The 24,806-nt window shown below is 37.8% G+C and overlaps 1 protein-coding gene across 2 annotated transcripts in view; it reads right to left on the reverse strand.

Annotated features, from left to right (window-relative positions):
- Positions 1-24,026, reverse strand: part of RAVER2 (ribonucleoprotein, PTB binding 2) — a 98,226-nt gene extending 74,200 nt beyond the window's left edge. For both annotated transcript variants that reach the window (XM_031465306.2, XM_031465305.2), the window contains exons 1-2: positions 23,644-24,026; positions 3,802-3,868 (exon numbers count right to left, since the gene is read on the reverse strand). In XM_031465306.2, coding sequence (XP_031321166.2) covers positions 3,802-3,868; positions 23,644-23,883 — 307 coding nt within the window. In that variant the 5' untranslated portion in view covers positions 23,884-24,026. The remainder of the gene's footprint in view (positions 1-3,801; positions 3,869-23,643) is intronic.
- Positions 24,027-24,806: the final 780 nt, after the last annotated feature.

Raw genomic sequence — 24,806 nt, forward strand, 5'->3', positions numbered from 1 at the left:
CAGATATATGATTTACAAATATTTTTTCTCATTAAGCAGGCTGCCTTTGCATGTTAATGGTTTCCTTTGCTGCGCAGAAGCTTTTTAGTGTGATGTAGTCCCACTTGTATATTTTTACTTTTCTTGCCTTTACTTTAGTATCAAATCCAAAAAACCATCACCAAGACTGATATGAAGAAGCTTACTGCTGATGTTTTCTTCTAGGAATTTTATGATTTCAGGTCTTACATTCAAGTCTTTAAGCCTTTCCAAGTTCATTTTTGTGTATGATGTAAGATAGTGGTCCAATTTCAGTCCTTTGTCTGTGGCTGTCCAGTTTTCCCAATACCACTTACTGAAAAGATTGTCCTTTCCCCATTGTATATTTTGGTTCTTTTGTCCTAAATTAACTGACCATATATGTGGGGGGTTATTTCTGGGCTCTCTATTCTGTTCCACTGATCTGTGTGTGTGTGTTTTTATGCCAACACCATACTGTTTTGATTATTATAGCTTTTTAATATACTCTGAAATCAGGGCGTGTGATGCCTCCAGCATTGTTCTTCCTTCTCAAGACTGTGCAGGATATTCTGCAATTACATAAAATTTTTAGAATTATTCTATTTCTGTGAAAAATGCCAATGGAATTTTGATAGGGACTATACTGAATGTGCAGATTGTTTTCAGTAGTGTGGACATTTTAACAATAGTACTTCTTCCAGTCTATAAGCATGGAATATCTTCCATTTATCTGTATATTCTTCAACTTCTTTCATTAGTGTATTAATAGTTCTATGGTGATCTTTTTTTTTTCTTTCAGCTAAAAAGAAAAGATGTTGCCCCGTGGACTTCTCATTACATTCTCTCCAAGAAATACACATTTTGATCTTTTCCCATCTAAATATAATATGTCCCTTTTGGGGGCTTTTTAAAAGATTTTTCTCTTTATCACTAATTGCAAGCAATTTGATTACAATGTACCTTATTGTAGTTTTTTTCATATTTTTGTGCTTGAAGTTGGTTAAGCTTTGGTGATCTCTGAGTTTAAAGTTCTCATCAAATTTGTAAATTTTTGAAACATTAATCCTTTAAATATTTTTTTCTGCATTATTTGCTCCTTCAGAGACTCCATTACTCCAATATTAGAACTCTTGGAGTTTGCCCAGAGTTCACTGATACTCTGTTCAGGTTTTATAATCTTTTTTTCTGTTTCGTTTTGGTTACTTCTATCTCTATGTACTCAAGTTCACTAATCTTTTCTTCCTCAATATCTACTCTGCTGCTAATTCCATCTACTGTATTTTTCATCCCAGACATTGTAGTTTTCACCTCTAAAAGTGTGACTTAAAGTATTTTTTAATATCTTCCATCTTCTTAGTATGTTCAATTTTTACTATCAATTCTTGTACATATGGACTACAGTTATAAAACCTGTTTTAACATCCATTTTCATTAGTTCATCTGTTTCCGTTTCAGATTAGTTTTGAGTGACTGATTTTTCTCCTCATTATGGGTTATATTTTCCTGCTTTGTCATATCTGGTAATATTTAACTGGATACCAGACATAGTGAATTTTTACCTTGCTGGCTACTGGATGTTTTTGTAGTCATACAAGTATTCTGGAGTTTTGTTCTGGGTTGTATTAAGTTATCAGGAATGAGCTTGACCCTATCGTGTCTCACTTTAAAATTTTTGACATCATTAGTCTAGAGTTAATTTTCTCCACTCTTGAGACAAAACACTTCTGTATACGCCTTCTGATCAACCATGAGTTATGCTGTCTACCATCCTAGCTGGCGAGAATAGCACCACTCCCAGGCCTGTGTGGGCTACAGTGCCTGTGGTCAATATTTACAACAGTGAAATGGTACATAACCTACGAGTCAGTAATTCACCTGTGGAGAGACAGCTGCAATGTATTTTAGAAGACAAGTAAAAGCATAGTCATTACAGCATTGTTTGAAATACTGGAAAAGTTAAAGCTTCTTAATGTCTATCAATAATGAGTGGATTTATCAGTGGGGATAAATTCACAGAACAGAATGATACACAGTAGTTTAAATCAATGAACTAGAGCTATATGTATCAATGTGGAAAGACCTAAAAAAACAGGTATAGGTCAGAAAAAAAAAAAAGCAAGTTGCTAAATGAAAAGTACAGTAGAATACTATTTGTGTTAAGTTTTTAAAAACATCAAGTACAACACTGTTAACTTTACATATAGTAAAATTTCAGGCATTAGTTGGGATGTTTTGGCAAGAAACAGCTCCACAATTTCAATTGCTTAACAAAATGAAAGGGTTTTTTTCTTGTTGTTCTTCATGCTGCATATCCCATGCTTGAAGGAAAGAAGGATGGAAAGAAGGACAGACGGAAGGAAGAAAGGAAGGAAGCAAGCTTTGCTCATTAAAATCATACTGGGACTTATGTTTAAAGAGGTTCTACAACCTTCCTCAATCACTTTAGCAAGTAGAGGGGTGAGCAGGGAGTGCATCGCATGCTAGCTCTGAAATCTTCTACCTGGAGGGGATACATGTCACTTCATTCATGGAAAAGGAAATCATATGCCCACTGGTAACTTCAAGGAGAGACAGGGAAGCACTATCTCACCTCATGCCCAGAAGAAAAAGAACCTGTGAACAGCTCTAATGACTACCACAGTATAACAGCACAGATTGCAAAGTATACACCAAATTCCTAAGTGCCTGTCCTCAGGTAAGCAGGGAGGGAGGGAACAGAATCAGAGAGGTATAGGAACTTGATCTCATGTTTAACTGCAATGTTTCTTTTCACAATTTTTTGTAAGTCAGAAAAAAATTAATGCAGAATTCCTAACCATACTTTAGAAGTTCTTAATAGTTCTATATTTGGGTTCTAGCATCTGTATCTTTTTAATGACCAAAAATACTTTAAAAAAAAACATTTTAACTGAGATATAACTGACATACAACACTGTAACAGTTTCTAGTGTACGACAGAATGATTTGGTATTTGTATATACGTGAAATAATCCCCACAATAAGTCTAGTTAACACCTGTCTCCATACACAGCTAAAAATTTTTTCTTGGAATGAGAACTCTTAAGATCTACTCTCTCAGCAACATTCAAGGATGCAACACACTATTATTAACTATAGTCATCCTTATAAATTACATCCCCAAGACTTTTTTTTTTAATAACTGGAAGTTTGTACCTTTTGACCCCCTTCACCTATTTCATCTATCCCTTATAAAAAAATATTTTAAAAACATAAAATATTTCTATGAAGTATTTGCTAACTTGGGAGTCTGCCTGTATATGACTGTTCGAACACCCTCCACACATTTCCTTATTTTTTAAGTCATCTCAGAGAGATGTTTTTGAACATTTACATATCATATGTACACAAAGAAGATAATCTAGTTCAGACTTTTAATCTCAGATATAAAACTAACACACCGAATAATTAAACAATTTCCCCAATTTGTATAACTCAAGGTCCAATCACATAATCTAGTCACTAAGTCCATACAGCAATATTATTAAAAACTGAAAGATACTAAGCAGATCAAAAACACTCATTATAACGTTGTAACATTAGAACATTCATTATAAAAATTCATAAAGCTCTAGTAACATTATATTATTTTATGTATAATTTTAAAAACCAGTGCAACTTCACTTTCTGGCTTATTTTTTATTGAGGTATAGTTGATTTACAATATGATATTAGTTTCAGATGTATAACATAGTGATTTAAAAAAGACATGAAGCTAATCTGATCTCTAATGACGACATGTAGAATTAAAATAAAATCAGGTGCTGAGAACTGAAATCTTACCTGTTCGCTTATTTCTGTCCACATAACAATATTTTAACTCATAGTCTTGTAATAAATCATGAACTTCCTGAAAGAGACAAAACATGAGCTCAATACACACAGAAATGCAGTTAGTGGAAAATACACAGTCCTCATTTTAAATTTACGCTGATACCTTGACACAGCATGGGCCAAACACACCACTGCAGCTCTCAAACTTCACCTGAAATCCCATGGATCCTTTGAAATCCCAGCTCAAATGTTCTTCCACGAAGCTTTTTAAAATTCTTTTCCACAGAATGTCACCCCTCCCACCTCTAGCAATGGTCATACTTTATTTATGCCTCTCTTACAGAAATCATATTCAACATTTCTACTTGTGTACTACATTCTGAGTTTTTAACAAGTATTACACTTGTCGATGGTTGTAGCACCAGCATGTAGAACAAAGAGATAGAAATTATAAACCTAATTCAGAGATTCCTGGGTATGAAATAAGGAACAACCATCAAGGTATAGTATGTAGTCCAATTTATTTCTTGGCTCCCCAAGATTTTTAAACCAGCTGTCTTATTTGTTCAGCTTCTATTAATAATCCAGTCTGAACTTTTAAATTCTGATATCGTAACTACCATTCAGCTGGGAAAGTATAGTGTATTTCATCTGTTTTTCCCCAAACCTTTCTATTAAGTTGATAATACTCAAATACAGGAACTGTATTTTATATATTTGTATACTATCCACATTGCTTTGCATATGCTAGGCACTCAAATATACATTAAAGTGAATATAACTTATTTTGTCATTGACTTGATATATTTGGCCTTGAAAATTTTACTGACAGATGTAGTTATTATTTTTTTAAAGAAATTGGACTATCACATAAGTGGACATTTGGACTCCAGATCAGAGAGGTACAGCCAACCTACTCTATATTGCAAATGAATAAACTAAACAGACATAAGTGCTAGAATGTTGTCTGCAATCTAAATTAATTAATTCAATAATAATCATTCTTATTACTGCCATAGTTACGACAGTTAACATCATCTAGCTTTTACTAGGCACCAGAGCACTGAACTCACCCTTTTTATTAAAAAGCAGGAAACCAGAGCTGAGCAAATTCAAGTGACTTGCCAAAGTCTTATACTTAGCCATTTGCTGAGTGTAGATTCACCAGTGGGTCCGGTTCCAAGGACCACACTCTTCACCTCTGTGCTATACTGCCTTATTCCCTCCAGGATTAACTAAAAATAGTGCATCACCACTAATAGTTACAAAAGCAATACCATCAATGCCCTAAGAAGTGATCATATGGAAACGGAAAATAAGAGAACAGTTACAAGTTGAGAAATATTTTCTTTTAACCCAATGGAAGGGGTGGGGGTAAGAGTGATATAATAGGCAAGGTATAGAAACAGTGCTGGGTGGGAAAAAAGACAGTCATCTATGATAAAAGAAAGATAAGATAAAGTTGGTAACTTTATATTCTTTATTACTAAGACAGTATTAGAAAAGTTTTAAATTACCAATTCTATAAAATACTGTTTGATGAATTATATACTACTATGATGAATAGATACAGATTTATTTATATATTACCATGGTAATTTTTTAATCTTGCAAGCTTCAACGTTTCCTTGGACTTAAAAGACAGATAGTGTATTCTTTGTAATAAAACATAACTCTCTCAACAGCATACCACACACATCTTGCCAATCGGCTAATTTAATACTTTATACAGAAGGTGACACAGTTTTGTTTGAAGGATCCAGTGTATGCTTTTACTTGCACAGACTCTAATCTCTCATTTCACTAGTTAACAGCTGTCAAATGCCAGATAAAGAAAACATGATACTGCTCTTCATATTATCAAGTACTCATAAACAAATGACATATTATGTTTCTCATTTAGCTGACAGAACCACCTGAGAGAGATCTGAAGCTTTCAAAGATGCATTTTGCAACTTAGGGATTTTATTTTTAAGACACCCATAATTCTAAACATAGCTTTCCTATGTATCAGATGTGGAATACACATTTTGCCAACTGGGAAACTTTTCAAAGCTCCCTGCAAAGAAAAAAACAATTATTTTTCTCCATGCCCTCATTGTTTTGACCCAGGCAAAAGTGGGTCACCCCTCAATTTGAGCCTCAGCAAGTTGGCCAAATTAAAAACTTAAAACCTGAAAGAGAGCCCTAACAACCATTTGCCAAAATTCTACTCTGCTCCACCACACAAAACCGAAAGGACTAAAATTATGCCTCCCTGTAGTAATCTCGCTTTAGGACATTTCTATTAACTTACAAGCTAATTTTAAGGAACGAGACAGCAATTCTGATGATAACACTTTGTCCTCTGGCAATATCATTTACCAACTTCTTACAGTAACATGAGTTCATCAAAACTGATTATTATTAGATAGCTTTAGAAACCTATTTCCAGACCAGATTCACCATCATTCCCTGGGGAGAAGTTCAATAGCCTTCAAGTCAAAGCAATCAGTCAACTAACCTTCCAAAAGTTAAGTAAGCATTGTTCCAGCTGGTCTGGACTTCTTCCTGAATGAAACCCAGCCTAAGTCTTAAACTTGAATCATATAAGAGAAGAGGCATCGAGAATCCGGGCTCAAAGGAAATCTTTGAGATCATATAGTCCAACATCCTACTCAGTGCAAGCATTTCTCTTACAGCATTCGTGATGTCCTAACTGTTGGAATAGTTCTGTTATAGACTTTGGGGTCTTCTAAGCCCACTGCAGACTTACGTGCTTAAAAAAAAGGCTTTCGTAGATAAAGCACTCTTCTTTTACTTTTTTTAAAGCACTCTTCCACTTTTTTTTTGGAATAAAAAAAGTTTTATTTATTTTCTTTTAAAATTTTAAGTGATTTGATAATACAACAGGATTATCTGTAACACATATTATGGGGCATAATAATGAAATAAGCACACAGGAGCTCCAGCAAACTTAAAGACTAGAACACTGGCAACGCTTTTCTGTCATACTATGCCTTCCCTCACTCGCCCATCCCCCATAGCTGGTGTTCTCACATAGGTTTGTAATTCCAAACAATGTCATTTTAGCTTACTTGTTCCTGAGCTTTATAAAAACGGTATTATGCTATTTTTAACCTTCTGTGCCCTACTTTTTATATTCAATACTCTGTTTTTAAAATTCATTCATGAGCAACATGGCTATTATTTATTCAGTACTGTTTAATATTCCATTCAGTGATTACAGTATGATTTACAGATCTATTTTTCTATCAGTGAATATTTGACTTGTTTCCAGGTTGTTGCTATTTTTCTATTTATATATATATATTTTTCTTTCAATATATGTTTTTAAAACTACTACAGCCTTCTTGTAAATTTTATGTATCTCCTGGTGTTCATGTGCAAAAGTTTCTGAAAGAGTGAAACTCCTGGGCTGTACACATGTAAATGATCACCTTTACAAGAAAGTGCCAACTTCTTTACCAGAATGATTGTAAAGGTCTACATTCCCATTAACAGTATGTGAGAGTCCTTACAATGCTTGGTCTCATCAGATTCTTAAATTTTGTCAATTTAGTGGATATAAAATCATACCATGTTGTACTCGATTTGTATCCCCTTGATTAATAAAGCATTGTGCTGGTTAGTTTTCTGTGTGAACTTAGCTCCAGAATCCAGTTACTTACTTAAACCCTAATTTAGGTGTTGCTGTAATGGTATTTTACAGATACGGTTAATATCTACAATCAGTTTACTCTAAGTGAAGGAGATCACCTTAGACAATGTGGGTGGGCCTCATCTAATCAGTTGAAGGCCTTCAGCATGAAAATTGAGGTATTCTGGAGAAGCAATCCTTTCTCATGACTGTACATCAACACCCGCCTGAGTTTCTAGCTGCTGGCTGGCCTAACAGATTTTAGTCTAGCCAGTTCCCACAATCAGTCAATCAACTTTTCTCTATATATGTATTGTATAAATATATATTAACATAAATATTATACATAATCTGCTTTACAGAAGAATTCTGATACAGGTATCTTTTCATATTTATTTACCATTTGTTTACTTCCTCTTCTGATAAACATTTACTTATCTCTACTGCCCATTTTTCTATTGTGTTTGTCTTTTATTGACATGTAAGTTTTCTGTTTTTGTTTTTAATACTCTGGATACTAATCCTCTGGGGAAGCATATTATAAATGTATTCCCCTAGTAAGTGGTCTGTCATTTTGTTTATTTGTGGGTACTTCTGATAAAGAGAGGTTTTTCATTTAATGAAGCCAAAATTATCAATTTTTCCCTTTACAATTTGTTCTTTTTGTGCCTTATGAAATCCTTTCCTGACCAAGGTCATAAAGATATTTTGTCTTTAAACAGTTTTAAAATTTTTTCTTTCACTTATCAGTTTTTAGACAGCTGGAGTTAAGCATATTATATTAGCCACAATGTCCAGTGCAATCTTGAACAGAAGTGATACTGGTATTGCCTGTAATCTCACGGGAAATTTTTCAATATTTCACCATTGAATATGATTGCTTTTGTTTTTCCTAGATAATCTTTAAGTTTGAGGAACTTCTTTCCTGTTTGCTATGAGTTTTTATTATGAATGGGTGCTAAATTTTATCAAATTTTATCAAATGCTCTTTCTGCATCTATTGAGATGACTTAAGTTCCATCTTCATGCCAGTGATCTCCAAATTCTTCATTTCCACCTCAAATTTCTCTCCTTGGCTCCATACCTATATATGCTATAACCTATAACTGCTTGCCTACAACTTCATTTGAATGTTCCACACCAGGTAATACTTTTTTTTGGCCCAAGACAAAGCCCATCATATGATACCTTTTGTGATACTGGCTGAGTAAATGCGGTGTCAATTTTAACTTGGCTAAATATTTAACAGCTTTCAATGCAGCTGTTTTGTTGGTAAGTTCATTTGAATACCAACTTTTTGCCAAGGAACATTTTGACTTGGCCTAAAAAAAATTAATAAACATTCAGCTTTTTATTAGTTATATAATAGCAATAATCTTCTCAATGATGACTTTATCCCAGGCACTTTATTGAAATAATCTTGCTTAACCCTAACAACCCCATGATCTGGATTTTAAAGTTAGAGGTTATTATCCAGATTCTGAAGCTGAGGATGTTGAACCCTAGAGAAGGGACTTACATAGACAGTAGGTAGTGAATTTGGGATTCAAAGCCAGGTTGACAGACTCTGGGGCAAACACAGTGAACTACTATTACACACACACACACACACACACACACACACACACACAGCATCTCAAGTATCACCAATATAAAATTAAAATCTATGAACTATTCAATCTCAGCACATTCTTCATGCTTACTGCATCACTAACTTCCTAACCTTAGGACAGAGACCAGAGTAAGAACCCAATTTGAAAGATAAAAATAAAAACAACATAATCTCACTCTTTGACAGCTAGAAATCTGAATGCATCACTCCCTTTGTTTAAATATTTCAACGTATCTTCATTTCCCTTAAAACCCAAATTCTTTTATATGGCTTATAATCATCTGGTCCTGCTTAATGTGCTGATCTTATACTGAACCAGAACCTCTCTCAAATGCTGTGCCTCGGCCACGGTACGCTAATTATTGGTCATGCTTTTTCTTTTCTTTAGGACTTGTTGTATCTTGTTACTACTACTATGAATATTCCTCACCTCTTTCTTTCTTTCCCTTCCCCTAGTTAACTTCTCTCTTCCTGAGTTTCAGCTTAAATGAGTTTCTCTAAGAAGCCTTTCTGAATCTCCCAAGTGTGGAGTAGACATCTTTCTTCTGTGTTCCCACAGTATTTTCTACTTCCTCCATCATAACACTTACAGTGCTTGTCATCTGTATTTTAACTGCTCATATACCTGTATCTTCATTAGACTGTAGGCTTAGTAATAGTAAATACCATATATCTGCCTTGTTTGCAGAAAGGTCTCCAACATCTGGCAAAAAGCAGACCTTGAATGTCTGTTAAATGCATGAATATTTATTTCTACAGGTTGCTTTTATCAACTCCAATACAGTATTTTTTTCTAAGATTATTTTATAATCTGAACATAAACCAATATATTTCAAGTACACAAAAAGGAAAAAAATTGAAAATACTCTTTACACTAACCTAATACCTAATTCACTTAAAAGAAAATATTCAACATATCTCAAATTAATATTATACATCTAGCCATAAGAGGTTCTCCTTGAGCAGTTTTTGTTTGCAGATATCCCCAGGGGATGGATTTATCTCTCCCAAATAATAACCATACATAACCACAATCTCCTTTTCCCTGACACAAATGTTTTTTCTCTCAAATTATTTCCTGGATGTACCACTGTATTCATTTTCCATTGCTGTGCAACAAATTAGCACAAATTAAACTGCTTAAAACAATGCCCATTTATTATCTCTCACTTCTGTGTGTCAAAATTCCAGCCATGCTCAAGTGAGTTCTCTGCTTAGGATCTCTCAAGGCCAAAATCAAGGTCTTAGGCAGACTGGACTCTTATCTAGAGGCTCTAAGGAAGAAGGCACTTCCACTCATTAAGGCAGTTAGCAGAATTCAGTTTCTTGTGGTTGTAGAATGGAAGTCTCCGTTTTCTTGCTGTCATCAGCTGGGGACCACTCTCCACTCCTAGAAACAGCTCTAAAATCCTCATACATGGCCCACTCCATCTTCAAACCCAGCAACAGAGCGTCAAATCCTTCTTGTGCTTCAAATCATCAGACTTCTCCCTCTGCTACTAGTCACAGAAAACTCTGCTTTTAAAGGGCTAGTATGATTAGATATGGCCCACCTGGATAATCTCCGTTCCAATAACCTTCAATCAACTGATTAGTAATCTTAATTACATCTGCAAAACTCCCCTTTTGTCATGTAACAATCACACATGTGATACTTCGTCACATTCACAGTTCCATGGATTAAAAATCTTGCAGGGCCATTTCCAAAATCTGCTACCACAGCTACCCCTAATAATAGATCTCACTTACTGTACACTTACCCATATATTTTACACAAAATACCTTATTTAATGTCTCAGGTTTCAGAGTGCAAGCAAAGTGAGGAGGACACCCACACAGCAGGAAAACCCAGCACAGAATGTCAGAACTCAGGTAAGTGTCGCTGCCCAGTGGAGGAGGAGGGAGCCTATGCTGGATGAGGTGGGCATCTGCAAGGGGGAGGGGACAGACATCTGCAGTGGTGATGGGAGATTCATTACTTAGAAGAGGATTGTTCAAATAGGTAAATATATTAAGGATAATGAACACCAGGTTTCTCACTGAAAGGAAAAAAAGTAATGAATATGGAATGGGAGAAAACCAGAAGGAACTCTATGGTGTCAGGCTACAATCTGATGTGTGAGTATGAACTCACTGCTTCCTACAGGTAGATGTAGGTGTACATATACGTGTGTGCACACATACATACACTCACACATTCTCTAGCTCTGCCTACTAAGGGGAACAGATAGCAGTGGCATCTCAATGGTAGTGAGTAAAACCAGCTCCCAGGTCTTGGCTTCCTAACAGTACTTTCCCCTAGAAGAAATTAGGCTCTGTAACAGTCCTCTAGGGCTGCCCTAGCAGAATATCACAGACAACAGAAACGTATTTTCTCATGGTTCTGGATGTTAGAATTCTAAGATCCAGGTTCTAGTTGATTTGGTCTCTACTGAAATCTTCCTGGCTTGCAGACAGCCACCTTCTCACTGTGTCATCACACGGCCTTTCCTTGGTGCTTGCACACATTGAGGTGTGTGTAGGGGGGTGAGACACACAACAGAGAGAGAGCTCTCTGGTGCCTTTTCTTCAATGGCATTAATCCTATCAGATCAGCACTCCACACTAATGATCTCCTTTAACTTTAATTACTTCCATAGAGATGCCATCTCCAAATATAGCCACATTGGGGGTTAGGGCTTCAACATATGAATTTGGGGGAACACAAGCATTCAGTCTATAACAGGTGCCTTCATGAAATGGCTGATTCAAGGACTAAAGCACAGAAAGTACAAAATAAGCTGCAACATCTAATTGTGTCAAAAGCAAAGGAAGTGCTCAGTGAATGATGAGGACATGTCAAAAGTATACAGGACCAATAGCCAAGATACAGAAGCAACCTGAGTGTCCATCAAAAGATGAATGGATAAAGAAGATGTGGTGTGTACATACATATACAGTGGAATACCAGCCATAAAAAATAATGAAATTCTGCCATTTGCAACATGGTTGGACCTAGAGGATGCTATGCTTAAGGAAATAAGTCAGAAAAATACTGTATGTTATCCTTTTCATATGTGGAATATAAATGAAACTAATGGATGAATATAACAAAACAGAAACAGACTCACAGATACAGAAAATAAACTAGTGGTTACTAGTGGGGAGAGGGAGTTGGGAAGGGCACAATAGGGGTAGTGGATTAAGAGGTACAAAGTACTATGTATAAAACAAGATACTGTAATACATAACACAGGAATACAGCCAATGTTTTATAATAACTCTAAATGGAGTATAATCTAGAAAAATATTGAGTTAATACATTGTTGTATATCTGAAACTAATATAATTATTAATACTGTAATAATTTTTTTAAAAAAGGACATAGGACTCTTCCCTTAAGTGTATACTGGAATTAGTGACTTATTTCCAAGGACTAGTGAATGGGAAAAATAGTATCTTTACAGAGGAGTGATGTGGCAGACATCATCTCAAGCAGATGATTAAGGTTAACATCACCAGTGGTTAGTCATGTTAACATCATGTCCCCCCTGAAATGATATAATCATTAGTGGACTTCACCTCTGTGGAATTCCTCCCAAAATTCCATAACCCTAATCTCTCACGAAAAAAAACATCTTCCAAATTGGAATTAAGGTGCATTCTAAAAAATTCCGGACTAAACTATAAACGTCATGAAAAACAAGGAAAGACTGAGAAACTGGTGCAGAACAGAGACTAAGGAGACGTGATGACTAAATGCAGTGTGGTCCCCTGGATTGGATCCTGGAACAGGAAAAAGACATAATTGAAAACACGAGTGAAATCCAAACAGTCTGCAGTTCAGTTAGTAATGATGTATCAATGTTAATTTCTTAATCTTGACTAATGTACCTTGGTTATATAAGATGTAATATTAGGGGAAACTGGGTAAAGAATATACAGGAATTCTGCATACTATCTTTATAACTTCTTTTGTAAATCCAAAATTATTCCAAAATAAAAAGTTTATGTAAAAAGAGGACATAGGAGCCAGCTTGAAGGAGATCCCACTGCCCAAGTGTAAAACAATTAAAGCATCAAAATAAGTAATGATAGTAATAAAGTATAACCCATCGAACAACACAGGAAACCAAGAGTTTGTCTTGTATATAAAGTAATAAATGAGTAAACTGAACACCTGCAGCGATATTGTAGGTTCAGTTCCAGACCACTACAATAAAGCAAATATTGAAATGAAGCAAGTCACATACATTTTTTTTTGGTTTCCTAATGCATATGAAAGTTACATTTACACTATACTGGAGTCTCGTAAGTGCAAAAACATTATGTCTCAAAGTACATACCTTAATTAAAAGATACTTTATTGCTAAAAAATTGCTATCCATCATCTGAGCTTTCAGTGTGATACTCTTTTTGCAGTAGTAACATCAAAGATCACTGATCACAGATCACCATAACAAACATAATAATGAACAAGTTTGAAATACTGTGAGAACTACCAAAATGTGACAAAGAGACAAAGTGAGCAAAGACTGTTGGAAAAATGGTGCCGACTTGCTTGATGCAAGATTGCCACAAATCTTCAATTAGTAAAAAACGCAGTATTTGTGCAGCACAAATGAAGCAAAGAACACTAAAGCAAAGTGTGCCTGTAGAATGTTTACAGTCTTAATTATATCTCCTCTCAAAATTCTCATGAATTACAAAGAGAAAGACCTTGCATGGAGAAGCCTGGCTGATGTCACTTTAATAAAAGTCAGTCAGAGTGATCAAAGTTAACTTCATCAACAATGGGACACATCTAAAACGTGCACCACCCTGGGATATTCCTGCCAAGGATACATAACTTGGATCTAATTATGCAGAATTAATCTAACTATAAAAAATGTCCAAATTGAAGGACACTCTATAAAAGTAACTGGCCTGTAATTTTCAAAAGGGTCAAGGTTGTAAAAGTCAAGTTACTTCACACTGAAGAAGACTAAAGACAACAACTAAATGCAATATGTGATTCTGAATTGTATCCTTTCACTATAAAAGATGTTACCGGCAGAACTTAAACATGATCTGAAGGTTAGATGGCAGTATTTTGAGTCTGATGGTTGTGATGTGCTTATGCTAGAGAAAGTCCATATTTGTAAGAAATACACAATAAAGTACTCAGGCTGGCAGAGAGTTAGGTCAGCACTCACTCTCAAACAGCCCAGGAAAAAAGTTCTTTGTACTGTACTTACAACTTTTCTGTAAGTTTGAGATCACTTCAAAATTTAAAATGTCCCAGGGTGGGAAGGGATAAATTCGGGAGTTTGAGATTTACAAATGCTAGCCACTATACACAAAAACAGACTAAAAAAAAGTTTCTGCTGTAGTAACCTTTAGTGAAAAAATATGAAAATGAATACACATATGTATACACATGACTGGGACACTGTGCTGTACACCAGAAATGGACACAGTGTAACTGATGGTACTTCAATTAAAAAAAAAAAAAAAGTCCCAGATTCACATGTTCTTGTTTATTGCCAATACTTCTACTCTAGATCAGGATACAAAAACCCAATGAGGTATAAAGTCAGAAAGATGGAGGCTAACCTGGAATCAAAAGCAAGCAGCTGAACTTGAGAGTAATAGGAGATCCAAAGTCCAGGAAATAAGGCAAGCTGGGAACTGAAAGCAGATAATCACAGAGGAAAGATATAAAAACTGATTGGGGCCAAGGAGAGTAGAGCGAGGTGGGGCTGGGTGAAAGGGAATGGCAGGAAATGAGGCAAAGAATAGGAGTACAAATGCAGGCTCCAACAAATGCAGTGAATTCTAACGCTATTTTGGCATTCAGGTGGTAACAAATGTTTAACAGAAAGCTTCAAACACACAAAGGAAATGTACAAGCATAGGGACAAAGGAAATCTAAAGATAATGACAGTAAGTAAGCACAAAATTAAGCACCAAGTTTAGGGGCTCACAGTAAGTTAGAGACTCACAAACCTAACAAAAAAGAGAAACTTTTCTTAGCAACAAATGCTTATTGTGAATAGTCTTGATACGTTTTAAAGAGACACGTTCTTTATATTACTCTTTGACCTTTAACACACGTTAAGTGGGAAATACTACACTGTAATATCCTGGACTCTAAGGAAAAAATGTTTGCACATCCACTCTGTGCCAGCACACTGTGAGTGTCAGTACTGCCGCGGGACCAGAGAACCATGAGCTTTTACATCAACCATGATGTAACACAGGTGTCTTTTCTGCAATGAAAATTAAGGAGGCTGATTCACATTCTTGCCCAGATGGAAGATCATCTCACCTATGCGTAACCATGGCCCACAGAAGTTTTTGATGAGAACTCTTCTGAAACAGCAGTTTTGGATCTACGCAAGTGGTCCACACTCAGGTGAAGTCCTAAAGACATGATCAAAATCACATCGGCTTCTCAGCCTAGATCGTAAGTCCCCCAGGGGGAGATTGGGGTAAGTCACAAAAGATCCATAACCCCTTGAAATTATGTGTAAATTTCGGTGCGCCTAAGCATATAAGCACTTTTCTGGAGAGAGGGTTTATAGCTTTCAACTTATTCATAAGCCATAAACAGTTGATTGATTGAATAATTACCTATGAATGAAGTTCGCTGCCAAAAAGCTAACAGTCTTAACAGTGCAAAATGTGTTCATCTTACAAGATAATCTTGAAAACCTGCCATGTGTCAGATGCATTAACAGAAGTACAGCATTTTAGAACAAATACGTGGGTAGTCTCCTTCTGTTTTAAATTTCCCTTGGAACAATGTGTCAGGTTCTAGATTAAACACTGATGACACAAAGTTAAGTATCACATAACCCCTGTCCTTTGAAACACAATACAGTGTACGTGTGGAGGGGAATTACAATCATAATGTGTGTGATAAGAATATGAGCTTTGGAATCAAAAAAAACATTCGTTTTCTCCACTCTGCAACCAATCAGCTGAATGACTTTGGGCAAATTGCTTGACATCAATTTTGCATCTCTGTTTCCTTATCAATAAAATGGGAATAAAGTATTCTAATCTTACAGCCTTGAAAAAAGGATTAAATATAGAGCAAATGAAGCACAACGTACAGTGCCTGGCAACAGTTGGCACCCAATACACAGACGTTAATATTACTACAGAAATCCAGAGAAAAGGGAAATTTGCTCGGGCAGAGGGATTACAGGAAGATCTCAACTAGACCAGCATACTCAATTTTGGGTGCCACATATTAAGGGATGCGATGACAAAATGATAGTAGTGTATGTTCAGAGAAATATAAGATGGTGAAGAAACTTGAACTCATACCCTAAAAGGTACTGGTATGAAGGAAGTGAAGTTATACATTTAAAAAAAAAAAGAAAAAAGAATACCATAAATTCTCTGTGTTACTGGAGGGAAGAAGTTGGATCAAGAAATTAAAATTTGGGGGAAATAAATTTTCTATATTTAATATAAATAAGAAACAACAAAAGCCATCTGAAGGTGGAGCAGGATACCTTACAAAGCAGTGATTTCTTTGAAACTAAAGGTGTTGAAAATGTGCTAGCACCCATGTGTTTAGGACTCTGTAAACTGGATTTGTGTAATAAGCAAAAGGGATGGATGAAAGGTATTTAACCATCCCTTTCCAATACTAAGATTTATGTGTTTTTAAATTAAGATTTTATATTATTTGGGATACTACTGGTTGGTAGTAACAGAAGACTCAACTTGAAACAATGAAAAATAAAGGGAATTTAGTGGCTTGCATAACTAAGATGTCCAGAGGTAGGTCAAGCTTCAGATATAGCTTGATCAGGTTTCCAGCTCAGCTTCTCAACTTTTTCTCTCTCTCTCTCTCCCCTTCTATTTTTCAGGTCAGTCCTCCTTTGGATGTCTGCTCTGTCCTCAGACTGTCAGCTACAATCAGAGCAATATGTCTCTGCATTCAAATCCCATGGGAAGAAAGAATTACTTAAACAACCAAACAAAAGTCCTAAGCTTCTTTATCATAGTAGGTTGAAATAATCACTAGGGCCAAGGGACTACCATGTACTGACTAGCTTAAGTCCAGGTTATTGCCCATCTTTTAACCAATTCCAATGGCAAAAGGGAAGACTCCTGTTTGTTGGTTTATGTCACCTCTGTGGATGGGGACAGAGAGTAAACCCAAACAATTAATAAATAATGAAGGAGGGGTAGGTCCTCAAAGGAAAATCTGGGTGCTATTACAAGAGAGGAAGCACGGAGACTGAGCAGGCAATAGCGTAAGAGGTCTCAGCAAGAAACAGATGGCACGTTCAAAAACTAGTAAGTGGAGAGAAGTTTTTAAACAGACTATCTACAAAGGCTTGAAGAAAGCCCATAGTTAGCGAAAGTCCCCTGCAACCCCTAGGCCTAGGAAGGGAAGGGGAACAATGACAACAACCCAGAGAGCTTAACTGCATGGACAGATCCACTGGAAAGAAGCTGTGACCTTTGAAAGAGAAAACAGCCAAGCCACAGAAACCTGGTAGACAGGGAGCTGGGTGAACAAATGCTCCCATCTCTCTCTCCTCTGCCCTTTGATCTCCCATGAGTGGCTCTGACCAAACGATCAGAAACCAGAGGATGAGAGAGCCTTGTTAGTGCAATCCACAACACAGTGAGCCTCCCAGGACACAAAGCAGGTGAGAAGGGTGGGGATAGGTCTGGAGGAACAAACGGAAGGTAGTTAGTACACAGCAACCAAGGACGATGCCCCACAGATAATCATGAACCAAAACATATAATACAGACAGGTGTTCTGGGTGGCCTGATCTTCCCACTTCTCATTTATGACCGACTCACTGTACACTATCCCCTGACAGTAAGGCAACTGCCTCTTTAGGCAAATGAAATAGAAACAAAGCCAGGGCTACTAATAAGCTATTAAAGGTCTTTCAATTTATAGAATATTTGTTTTCTTTACTTATGTTTTAACATTCCTTTATTTGCCTGTTTCAGCTGGGCTAAGTAGAGCTAAACAGAGCTTTTTGCCCACAGATGAGAAATGGGCCCAGGGAACTCCTAAGGGCCACTGCCTGCCAGGTAGGGAAGATAAATGCAAACAGAAGAATCAGGAGACAAAACTGAGGGGGTTAGTGAAGGGGCCCCTTTGGCAGCAACAGCCTTTCACCAGAGTTGACCTCATTTAATGCTTCCCTGATCTTCTGAATCTTGTTTATTTAAAGAGCAGTTCCCTTAAACACAGCTCTTTCTTGAGCATCTGACACAAGACACAGGTGCACCCATCAATGACTTGAAGATGGGAGTCTCCGCTCCCACACAGAGCCAATCAGATGTTAATTGTACTATTTAGAGTAATCTTACACTTTACAAGCATCATGGCTTAAATATTAAAATGCCAACTGGCAAAACTAAATACCATCTACCATATTCTTTCTACAAGAAAACATGGTGGAAGCCCAAAAGTAATTTATAAGCACAACCCATTCATTAATTAGGAAATGGTCTGTAAATCACCTGAGATGTCTTTGGACTGCTTGTTAACACTCAGCATTGTGATGCTAACCACAAAGTACTCCTCTTCTCAAATGTGTTTTCAGAGCAAGAACAAGTATTGCTGAGACACTTTTTAAGAGTTTCTGCCAAGACTAGGAATTTACCAAGCCAGCGGTGTCCCAGAAATCTAGAATTATATTCCTTTAGCAGCTTTCAGCACCCTTGTTACACAGGGAATAGGATAATAGAAGGCATAGAACCCACAATTCAATTGATTAACCAAGTTGAAAAAGAAAATGTAATAAATAACTTTAAAGTAGTAAAAACTACACCATGAAAGTAACTTTTGGAAGGAAGGAAAATGACATTCTCAATAAGAAAAAAATAATTTCATAATGTGAAAACATCCCAGGACCATCAGGAAAAAGCGGTGAATAATAGCCCCAGTTTAGAAAGAGGCAACAATTACTGAATACATTGTCAGAGAAAATAAATAAGGTACATTTTTAAATCCCACAGCTAACACAAAGCATGTGAGAAAATTCTATTGGTTTTTGACTAATATAAAAGAAAAATGAGAATAAGTAGCTTAAAAAAGATCAACCAGAATTTCCTAATATTTGGTGGCTTGTTATTCTAAAAAGTGCTTAGTTGATAATACTATGCTTTCAATTGAGCCTCTATGAATTAACCATCAAGCTTCTCAATTAACTTCCATAGTAGAGACTTTGAAATGAAAGTTAATAATACCCAGTCAGACAATAGACTGTTTCTTCTATTTGCTGATCCTGGCTATTGGCCCTAAGCACTCCACATTTTCTTCTAATTACACAATAAAATCTTTTAGATTTTAAAATAAACACAACAAAAACAAAATACATGTACATACATACACTATGTAAGAAAAAAACTGAGTGAACTCAAACGGTATAGGAAATAAAAGCCACTGTTTTCTCCATTTCTCCCAGTAACAGTGCTACTGAAGCAGAATCAGGTTAACCATAAAATACAAACAATTTATAGAAATACAATAAAAAACACATTAGGGCCTTACCTTAATCAAAATTCTAAATTCAGAGTTGCAAAAGACTTCACACATATAGACACACACAGATACATGGCTATTCTAAATAAGAACCAGTGTTCACAGCAGCATTATTATTCATTGTCATTACAGTAATTATTATAAATATTATTCATGATAAATTAATTGCTACAATTACATTACAAAACACTAACATTCAAAGACAACTACAAATACCAAGTCACAGTGGCAAGAAGTATTCAAGGAGCTAGGTAGCTTTAAAAAATTAAAGTAGAATCCAATGCAGGACTAATAAGAAATGAGACTGGAGATGCAGGCAGGGGTCAAGTCACAAAAGCCTAGAACCTTAGATTTCTACCCTATTATGTCGTGCTTCTCAAAGTGAGGTCTGAATACTCCATGGTAATACAGGAGTATGGAAAATCATAGGATAAACATGGTACATCTTCTCTAAGTGTCAAGTTTATGAAAAAAAATTTAGAGGGGAGTTTAAAAAGTTTGTCACTGTTTTTAAATTAAACCCAATTTTACTGGAACATAAAATTCATATGAATTTTCCAGACAGAACATGAAGACAATTCACTCTCCAAACAATTTGTCCTGCAGTAAGCTAACTCAGGTTTGCTACAGCTTAAAATTTGAGGAAAAGAGACAAATGAGGGATAATTTGAGGAAAAGTCTGAGAAGCAGTGCTGGGAACATGGAGCCAAAGGTTTCTGTTTGTTTTTGCTTTTGTATTGTTTTAAGCAGAAGTGACATGATCAGATTTGAAGCTCTCTCAGGGAAGCAGTAAGCAGGATGGGCTAAAACATAAGACACAGGAAAATAATGAGGGTAGGTGACCAAAAGAAAAGTTGTAATAGTCTGTGCAAGCGATGGAAAGGATATGAACCAGAATTGAGGCTACGAGAAAGCTGGGCTAGGAGGATTCCAGAAAGCATACCATGCCGACCAGACAGCACCTGACTGACAGCACAGTAATGATTCAATGAGACAGCTTTTGAGAGCTTATTAGTATGAAGGTCTTTGGGGTTTTTTTAGAGCTAGTATTATTACTACTGTAAGTTATTTGATATTTGTATCCTTAAAAGCTTCCACTTATAAATGACACTCTCAGTGTGTCTTCTAATCATAGGAAGTGTAAAGCTATTATATATTTGTGATACCAAAAATTAAACAAAATTTGAGTAAAATTTATGCAAACTATGTTTAATAAAGAAAATATCCATGCTTTCAAAATATTAAGAAAAAATTACTGGGTTCCTACTGATCAATTACTAACATAGCTTTTCTAGAAACATAACTATAGTTTGAGAATCAGAGTTAGGAATGACCTTGACCTTTAATGTGATATTCCAGAAAAAATGAATGAATAAACATAGACTGTTCCTAAAAAAAAAAAAAAACGAAAAAACAAGAAGCTGGGTATTTAAAATATCTGATTACTTAGAGACTGAACAAAAAGTAGTTTTTTTTTTGTTTTTTTTTTAACCATGTTAGTCATTTCAAAAGGAGAATATGTAGCCAGGTGATACTGGCTAAAAGATGTAAAATAAAATTAAAGTTAATCCTTCACTAGTAAGTTGACAGTAAAATGCGGCCACTAAGAAAAAAACAGAATTAAGGGAAATGAAAAATAAAATATAAAAAAATTCTTGCAGAACATATTTATGAAAATATTACAACTTGAGAAATGGATCAAATAAATGTTAACTTTATTTGACTAATAAAAAAAGTAATTCTCTATCTAAATAATCTAAAGAAAAGACTGTCTTTTAATTGCTTTTAGAAATTAGCATATTTTGGTCTGTTCTATTTATTTATGTAACATGGACCACTAATAGCTATGACTGTGATCAGAAAGCTTAGGAAAGGTACAAGTATAGAAGATGGTAAGAAAAAAAACACTACTTAAATGTTATCTATAATCAAATGTTTATCTGTTTTGAATTTAAAACTATATCATCAGAAATCCTTAAACTAACACTTTATTATAGAAATCATAATAGAGAAAAATAAACACTAGCACGTCTGGAAACTAGTCTCTAGGTCCTAGCAACTTTTTTTTTTTTTTTTTTTTTTTTTTTTGCTCATAGATGAAACTTTTCAGCTCTCAAAACAAATGTGGCATAAAAATTTAACTTACCATAAAAATTTAAGATTACTTGGCAGTAAAAGACTCATCTAAACATACAAATCTTATACTAATCTTACGTGATAGTTTATGCTTGCTATCTTACAGAAAATCCTAAAATTTAGGCAAAACATAAATTCATAAGAGAAAGAATACCTCAAAAATACACGAGTGTAATTCTCATAAAACCTCTCTCCATCCTTAACAACAGGTAATTAAAACTGTTCCTTTTATTAGACCATTTGATATATTTTTTCAAGTCTCTTGAGAAGGAAGATGAAAAAGTTACCAACAGCAAAGCAGGAATATACAGAACCATCAAAAATTTTTGGTCTAAATATTTTTAGAATTAATGTAAGGAAACATAAGAAAAATAGGTGACATTCTACAAAGGAAACCAAGACACTTCTCCGTCTCTCTTCTAGATTACACACAGAGCTGTTATTTCTTCAGTTTTTTTAAAAAATGCCATCTGCCTTTCCCAAGCCTCCCTCTTCCGAGCTCACTTGCTGTCTATTTGCCATATTTGTGTGGGCAGCGGAAAGTTGCTTCTATGAAATGAGCCCATTGCAGGTGTTCTTACAGGCAGCATCACAAAATACTACCTGCCTGATGGGAAGTGGACAATGATGGAAAGCATTCAAAGAGAGATGAGATGTACAAATACTGACAGAGACTTTATATTGCTTTTTGAGACAAAACAGCCCTCACGTATATGAGTTATAAGGTTATATGCTCACATTTACTGTGAGTGGCTCTGTAAGGTCTAATTACATAGTAACGAAGCATTGGTCTTGTTATTTTGTGGATTTTATGGAAGAACTGCTGCGGTTATCAATAGACAACCCTACTGCAATTCCATGCATCCTGCCACAGGATGAACTGCAGGAATTGCCCCAAATCTGCAAACTAGGAGAGACTACCTTCCCTACCCCCACAAAGTGTATAAATAGCAGTTATTTGTAAAACACACGTGAACATCTAGGCAACTAAGAAACCCTGAAGAATCAAAGAAATTCTCTTTTGGGGGGGGGATAAAACAAAACTACGTACATATGTGTATACACGCACAGGAAAAGAAAGCTAACACCCCACGTTAAAAATGGTTATCTTTATGTATCAGAAAAAAAGGTGGTTTCTATTTCCCCCCTTTGCGCTTCTTTGTATTTTCTAACTTTCCTACAATGAGCATGTTAATTTGGCAATCAAGGAGGGGGAAAAAAAGTCAGATAAAGAGTTTTTAATCCTAAAGCAACAGTTAATCAGGATCAAAGACAGCGTAGCCTATCTTTAAGTCTCCTCGGAGTCTCTGAGTAACAAATCCTCCTGGACTTGGCATGGCAGAAGAGGGCTGCAAGGCTCCCCACAGCGCAGCGATAACCTCTCTACTCCAGGGCCTCAGCAAACTGAGGGGGCAGAGTTTTTTCATACAAACTTGGTCAAGTGCTTTTGCGACAGCAAAACTCACTCCTAGCTCTGCCGTGACCCCGCCCCCCATGGCACACCCAAGTCCCGAGGACCCCGCGGGACCCCCCGCCCGTCTCCAAGTGTTCCCGAGACCTGGCCCCCCCAAATCTGTGCCCCACAGCTCACCTCCACCCTCTTTCACCTCTTTGTCCACGACTACTCCCCAGACCCCTCCCTCCCACCCACCCACACACACGCCCCTGACCACAGGGGAAGGAAAGCGCGAGCCGGACTTTCCTGTGACCTTGGACGAGCCAATTCCCGTCGCCTGTCCGAGACTCAGTTTCCTAAAGTACCACCCTCGCGGGGTGACCGCAGGCTCAGAAACCCGGAGGGCTCTTCAAAGCCACGGACCGTTCTTCTAACTCTGCACGACCCCCTCCTCCCCAGGACCGCTCCCAGGCGCCTGGCACCAGCCTGGACACCTCGGGGGCAGCTTCCCCCTGAAGCTCCCGCCCCGTAGCCCCCGGGACGCGTCGCCTCGCAGCCCGTGCCGGTACCTGGCAGTTGCTGTCCTGAGGCAGGTTTTTCACCAGGATTTTCCTGCGGTTGCTCAGCTCCCGGCGCATCCGCTGCAGCCGCACGGCGACCTCCTCGGGGTGCAGCGCGGCGGGCGCGGGGCCCCGGGCGTCGTCCTGCGCCTCGGCGGAGGGGCCGGGTCCGCGCCGCCCCGACCCCGGCCCCGCCGCGCCGCCCGGGCTTGCGCCCCCCTCGCCGCCGCCGCCTCCCGCCGCCGCCATCTTCCCGGGCGCCCCGCGGCTGCGGGCTCCTCGGAGGCTCGAGGGGAAGGGAGAGAGCGAGCGGGAGGAGGCCTGGGCGGGGGCGAGGCGGGCCGAGGCCGCAGAGCGGGCCCAGCCGCGGGGAGTGAGGGAGGAGGGAGGCGGCGCCGCAGCCGGCAGCCGGCGGGCGGGAAGAGGAAACCTGAGCGCCGAGGAGGAGCCGAAGAACCACCTCGCGGGAACCTCCCCCTCGGGCCTCCGCGCACGGGCGCGCCAGCCCCTCCCTCCCGCCCGCCCGCAGGGGCCCGGGCGCCGCCACCCGGACGGACACCTGTTCCCGCTCGGGCGGGCTGGCGAGCTCCTCTCCCAGCGAGGCGCTAATGAACGCCCAGGTTTGGGCTCTGCGGATGCAGCCCTTTGGCGCCGGCTTCCCGGGGGCACTCGAGCCCCAGGCGCCGGTCCCCGCGCGGCCTCCCCACGTGACACCGCAGCTGTCCCCGGGCTCCCCTCGAAACTCCCGCGCTGGGGCGGCTCGGGGGCTGTAGACACAAATTCAGGCTCCCCGAACCCGGGGAGGTGCCCTGCAGGCTCCGGACGGTTACCCTTCTGCTATGCTCAGGATAGGCACGCTTGGCAGAGAAGTTTGAGTTTGCAATGAAAAATAAAATTTGTGGTTTCCTAGGGAGTACAAAGATATTCTGGAGGCAATTTTATATATTTGGAAAAACGTGTATATACGAGAAAGGCCGTGCCCTTAACCCGTCCCTCCGTTTCTTTCGTACGTTTCCTAAAATGTAAACCCTGGATGGTTGCATAGGCAACATGTAAAGGGATGCCGAAACAAAGACTAAAATGGAAGAGGAGCTGTGGCAAGAGGGCTGGAGAAAACGCTACAAGGAACATTATTTTACTTGAAACTTAGAGGGAGAGTTACATTGTAGAAC

This window comes from Camelus dromedarius, chromosome 14, assembly GCF_036321535.1.
Source record: "Camelus dromedarius isolate mCamDro1 chromosome 14, mCamDro1.pat, whole genome shotgun sequence".
Taxonomy (NCBI): Eukaryota; Metazoa; Chordata; class Mammalia; order Artiodactyla; family Camelidae; genus Camelus; species Camelus dromedarius.